Source organism: Gymnoscopelus microlampas (assembly GCF_963454915.1).
Source record: "Gymnoscopelus microlampas genome assembly, chromosome: 5".
In the NCBI taxonomy this organism is placed as follows: domain Eukaryota; kingdom Metazoa; phylum Chordata; class Actinopteri; order Myctophiformes; family Myctophidae; genus Gymnoscopelus; species Gymnoscopelus microlampas.
The window spans coordinates 15,472,331-15,478,379 of NC_139942.1; the positions used below are offsets into that span (position 1 = coordinate 15,472,331).

At 44.3% G+C, this 6,049-nt stretch overlaps 1 protein-coding gene across 1 annotated transcript; it reads right to left on the reverse strand.

Moving 5' to 3' along the window:
* Positions 1 to 626: 626 nt before the first annotated feature.
* On the reverse strand, positions 627 to 5,724 carry ptmab (prothymosin alpha b). The gene is made up of 5 exons (XM_084058512.1): positions 5,533 to 5,724; positions 2,314 to 2,376; positions 1,972 to 2,056; positions 1,769 to 1,854; positions 627 to 1,553 (listed from the first exon to the last, which is right to left on the reverse strand). The coding sequence occupies exons 1-5, from the start codon at positions 5,587 to 5,589 to the stop codon at positions 1,509 to 1,511; spliced, it is 336 nt and encodes a 111-aa protein (XP_083914638.1). The 5' UTR covers positions 5,590 to 5,724; the 3' UTR covers positions 627 to 1,508.
* Positions 5,725 to 6,049: the final 325 nt, after the last annotated feature.

The following is a 6,049-nucleotide window of genomic DNA, read 5'->3' on the forward strand; positions in this document are numbered from 1 at the left end:
GTGACCTTTGTTCCTTGGAAGATGCCAGGCGACTGTGGTCCGGTTGGGAGGTGTTTTATCTCAAACTACAGGTTGATTATTTATTGAAGTCCTAAGAAAAAGAAACACTCGTGTTGCAACCGGTTCACCTCCGGAGGCAAGAATATGACGAATACATACATATACAGCAGTGGTTCGCAAACTCTTTTTTTTATTTGAAGGAACCCCATAACTCTGAGAGTGTACTAATAGATGAAACCAAATGGAGGGTCCATTTGGTTACATTCTCAGCTACAGACCTGTGTGGGTCCATTTAGAACCCCCCCCCCCCAATGAACCCTGAGGGTCTCTGGATCACACTTTGAGAACCACTGTTTTGTTTATTATAGCTACTAGTTTTGGGGGCAAACATTCTATGAAAATAGCAGATCTACAAGTTCACAATGCGTTGTGATTGGCCATTTTTTGGCAAAGACATTTGGTGTAGAGGGAAAAAAGGAGAGAGGCCTAGTATAAACACCTGGGGAACTCAGTTTAATCACGTATAAAAGGTTTAAGTGGTTGTGCTTGTGACCTATCTTCAGAAAATGGCAAAAAATAGCTAACCTACTATCAGTGAGGAACAGGAAAGAGATGGCAAATACAAGTCACAAAATAAAAGTCCGGTTTATTGTCAAACAACAAACGCACATACATCAAAACAGGCCGTCATAAAACAGAAACAAAAAAACAAAAACAAAAAACGGAACAGAGAAGTTTGCTGACAAAATAAAAACATAACGCAAATAAAAGAAAAAAGTACGTCTCCTTCTCTTTGGCCTTGCCCCTCCCATACAAACAAAACTAGTTATGGTACAACTAAAGTAAATACAGAAAACGTTTTTTTTACTGGAATGCTCTGAGTTCAACGCGTAGGTTTTTCTTTTCTTTAACGGTTTACCATTTTTTTTTTCTTCTTTTTTTTTTTACATGTCGTCTAAGTTATCTGAGATATCGTAACATGGTCAACCAAGTTGTTAAAATCTGTTCGTAAAGAGAAGCACCGACCGATTTTGGTCTCCGGAGAGGATCACCCGCCGCTGAGAAGGCTGAGACCCCATGACCCGACCCGACCCCCCAGCCCCTAACAATATGTACAAAAATATAAAATGTAAATAAAAATACAAACAAATTCATCCTTTTTGTGGTCGTTTTTTTTTTATCGTTGAGAGGGTTGAATCCTGGTTCTTGCACTGCTGTGGCCTCGGCTCCTCCTAGGAAATTCATGTTGTCGCGGTTTGAGGGGAGAGTTGTGTTGAGTGAGTGTGAGTGTGAGTGTGTGTGTGTGTGTGTGTGTGTGTGTGTGTGTGTGTGTGTGTGTTGAACTCTACTTGCTAATGACCATGTTTCATTATACTTTTTTTTCTTCTTTTTTTTTTCTTTTTTGACTCAGTCCTCCAGCCCCTCCACCTTTGGACAATCGAAAAAAAGGTCAAAGATGAAGAACCAGGAAGTGGGTTCAGCAGGATGGCAGGGAGGAGGTAGACGCATCAATCGTCATCATCGGTCTTCTGCTTCTTGGTTTCCACGTCGTCCTGCGAGGGAGAAACACACAAAGACTGGTCAGATCTCCAAACCACCTCCAAACGGACCGCCCTCTGCCCTTATGTGTTATCCTTTTGGCATAACTTTTGACAGTACATGTTCTGTTAACAATCTTGTTAATAAAGTATCCAATCAATCAATCAATCAATTAATCAAAACGCCAACCATGACCCCCCCCCCCCTTATTCGGACCACCTCCACTCACCTCATCATCATCGTCGTCATCCTCTGCCGCCCGTTTTGTGCCTCCCTCGACGTCGTCATCATCATCTTCATCGTCTTCCTCATCGCCTGCAACAACAAAAAACGGTTTGACCCGTTTAGTCAAGGTTCTACAGAAGGTCAAAGACCCAGCCGGATCCGTGTTTATGAATATCAAGGACTAAACAAATCATCTTTCTTACGCACCTTCTCCCTCATCTTCCTCGTCCTCTTCATCAACTTCCTCCTCATCATCCTCGTCTATCTCTGGCTCGCCATTCTCCTCGTTCTCCTGGGGGGGTTGCATATGAGACATAAATTTATAAAGTCCATCACAACACAATTTAAAGTGATTATTATGTAATACATCGTACACAGTAAAATGTTACTTTAGCTGTCTTAAAAAGATGTATTAATTATCTGTTTGTAGTTTACAAATGATTGTGTGTACAAATAATCACATTTTGACCACTTTCTGAGTTAAAAAATGTACAGTGGGGATTTTACTGTGTACAAGCTAAATCCTCTGAGTTGTAAGTTGTAAGTCACCTTTCCATTGGTGGCAGCACCTTTGCCGTTCTCCTTTTCTAACAACTTCTTCTCCTTCAGCTCCTGTAGCAGGGAGAAGGAAACAAGAGTGGGTTAGAGAAACATGTTGAAGAAAAAATATAAAACAGCTAAACAAGTATCAACCACAACAATCAGCCATAAAAAACAAACTGAGTTATTCTCATTCTATGCATGTCAGAAGCAACCTGGCCATTAGAGGGGGTTGATGTTTATATTGTTTGGGGGTTTAAAGTTGACGAAACTAGTCTAAAATTAGAGAACTGTGAAGTGTTCAAGGCCTCCAGCTGGATGCTAAACATTCTTCCCATCTCCTCAAGGCCCTCTCATGTAAGCAGCGGCAGCACTGGCCGCTGCAGAGATTTGCAGCTTCCCCCTTCCTGCCTGCCCTGCCTCCCTCCCGCCCACTTCATCCACTTTAATGTCGTGTAATCTGATACTTTGATGTGTCTCGGGGGCACTCTGGGTATTGTAGTTCGATAGGTTTCGTCAGCGCCATATGTCACAAGACACGCCCGGGGAGGAACACTGCAATACCCAGGGTGCATAGCTCAATTTAAATACAAGCGCAGCAGAAAAAAAAGAAAAGAAAAGAAAAAAACCCAGCAAGCAAGCGCGACGCTGGCCGATTTAACTGAGGGCTTAAAAGGACAATAGAAGACGACACACATGGCCCCCCCATAAGAACACGACGCGCACAGACCGGTTCCACGGTCAACACACAGTAATAATAACATCAACACGATGGAAAAATAAACCTCCATCATCATTCAGAACCGCCAGGAAATAACAGGAATGTCTTTCACGGGGCTTCTATTTATAGGTTTCGCGCACAAAAACGGCCCCCGTTTTTTTTGGGTTTCCTTGTTTTGTTCGAGCCGCCCGTCAGTGTTGCCATGTCGGCTTATTATAAGCGACTTTGGGCTTCTTTTTCTGTAAAGTTGCAGTTGCTTATTTGGGCTTGCTTCCACATTTAAAAAAAAGCTTTTAAACCAATGGTTCTCAAATATTTTCATAAATGTTTTGTGCCAGGGAGCATTTGTTAGAATCTTTCCAAAATATATATTCAAAATATTCCACATTTTATTTCAAGACTTTTTGAAAATAGCAGATCTACAAGCTCACAACGCGTCGTGAGCTTGTAAATCGGCTATTGATGCATATAGGTTTAAAGTGCTCATGTGGCCCCCTAGTTGCTTCTTTTGGGCTTGTTTTCCTAGACCTGGTTGCTCATTTCTCTCACTAAACATGGCAACGCCGCCGCCCGTGCGTGCACTTATAGGCTCACCATCACCACCAACACACAGCCACGGCATGGCACGCACACAAGCTAAAATAAAACGCTTTTTTTTAAAGGATTCATTTACATAAGCCCTCATCCTTTAAGCTGTTTATCAACACAATCCACACCTCCTCCTCTTATTAAGTCTTTCTCAACTTGGCACACAGAGAGCGTGTTCGAGCGCACAAGTTCGATGCGTAATGCCCCCCCCCCCCCCCCCCCCCTCCTCCAGGCTCCAGGCTCTACCCAACCGTGCGCAAAAGCGCGCTTGTGCGTAAAAATGTATATAACAATAATGACGATGTATGTGTGACTATAAATAGCCAGAGGGGTTTAAGGACGAGACAGACTTTCAGCCTGGGATATTAATAGACGACATTAATACTAAACGACCTTTTTAAAAAAAAAAGAGAGAGAAAAGAATGAATACAATTCGAATAGCTCCGTAGTTTATGTATATAGAACGGAGAGTGAAACCCGGCGTCACAGCGCACCTTACCGCGGAGGGAAAGTGATATCATATCTCTCTCTCTCTCTCTCTCTCTCTCTCTCTCTCTCTCTCTCTCTCTCTCTCTCTCTCTCTGCGTAAACTTTTCCCTCGAGACATGAAATCATGTTCGAAAAAAAAAAAGTAAAACACCAAACGGACGCGGAAGGAAGCAAACCCCAAGCGGTGCGCTCCTCGGTGAGAGTGTGTGTGCCCGGTGGACGAGGAGGGTTGCGCGGGGATACCAGCGAGCCGGAACGCCGGACGCATTCCTCTGGGGATCTCTCTCGATCAATCATCACGGTTGACGTGATCGTTCCCCCCGCCATGTGAATTATAACACTATATGAGCTGATGAGCCTGAGTCTTGGGTTGGTATTTATTTAACCCGAGCCGAACATGGGGAGAACAGACCCCCCCCCCCCCCCCCCCCGTCGATCCAAAGTTGACATTGGACACATTGATTTGGAACGCTATACCTGTCCATTCAAACCAGGATCACACGCGCGCGCGCACACGCACACGCACACACACACACACACACACACACACACACACACACACACACGGAGCCGATCGACCCGGCACGGCTGCAACTGCAAGCCGGTGGAAGTTCACACACCGAGACTCTCAACACACACACACACACACACACACACACACACACACACACACACACACACACACACACACACACACACACACACACACACACACACACACTGTGATCCCCGGTTCTGATCACACCATCCCCGGTTCAACACCCCCGGTGCAACACAACCATCAAGTGAAACGACGGAACGGTCATTTGCATAAGTGTCTATTGTGAAGACTAGCTCATCCATTCATTTCCATTTTAAGAGGGGCGATTGAATTGAATGAAATATAGGTGCGAAATCCACGCGCAAAAATGACACATTTGTTATGAGAGTGTGAAAACGCTATGGATTGTTGTTGTTTGGATGTGATCGCGCTCACGGAGGAATGGACACGCTCGTATAAACAAAGAACCGCGCGCAGACTGTCTGTCGGTGTCCGGGGAACACAATGAGATGCCCCCCTCTTGTTTCTATTCTGCGGTGCCCCCGTGATCCGTTACACTGTAGCATTTATATACACACACACACACACACACACACACACACACACACACACACACACACACACACACACACACACACACACACACACACACACACACACACACACACACACACACCAATCAAACACCAAAACAGGTTAATGTTTCTAAAAAATCCCAAAAGTATCCAAACATGTTTATAGCCCGAGTTCCAGTGCGTTGCTTCCGATCCAAGCGCGACACGGACGTAAAAAAGGAAAAGATCTAGGTTATACAGTCTGCAAACGGTTCACTTCTATCAAATGAAAAAAATGAAAAAAAAAATATATTAATACAATAAACAAATCTTACCTTGGCGGTGAGTTCTGTGCCAGAGTCAACTTTTGCTTTTGCTTTTGTGTCTGCCATTTTTTTGCTTTTTTTTTTCTCCAATCAAATAAAAAGGACGGTTGGTAGAAACGAGACGCTGAATAATAAAGTATAAATCCTCTTTCTTTTTTTATGGATCAGGCTATATTGTTGCCAGTGGGCAGCGCTCGAGACGAGCCGCGGCTTTTAATATAGGCTGGTGGGCGGGAACAAAGAGAATGATGGGGCGCTCCAATTGGCCGAGACGCGCCCACGGGGGCGTGTCCCTCGCGCGCCGTCGCGCACTGGAACAATGGATAGCGTTTCTAAACCCGGAGGACACACCCCCCTCCGTCCCACACTCTCAGAATTTGAGTGTTAATTTAACCATTAAAGAGTTTTAATTTAACCCTGAGAGTGTGGAATGGAACCAAATGAACCATTACAGGTCCATTTGGTTTTTGCACACTCTCAGAATGTGAGTGTTAATTTAACCATTAGAGTGTAAATGTAACCCTGG

Excerpts from the sequence above, each read along its gene's own strand:
- ptmab (XM_084058512.1), bottom strand. The coding sequence starts at position 5,589 with ATGGCAGACACAAAAGCAAAAGCAAAAGTTGACTCTGGCACAGAACTC. Across the intron at positions 2,377-5,532 it reads GCACAGAACTCACCGCCAAG|GAGCTGAAGGAGAAGAAGTT; the intron begins GTAAGATTTGTT and ends TCCCTGCTACAG. Across the intron at positions 1,855-1,971 it reads CGAGGAAGATGAGGGAGAAG|GCGATGAGGAAGACGATGAA; the intron begins GTGCGTAAGAAA and ends TTGTTGTTGCAG.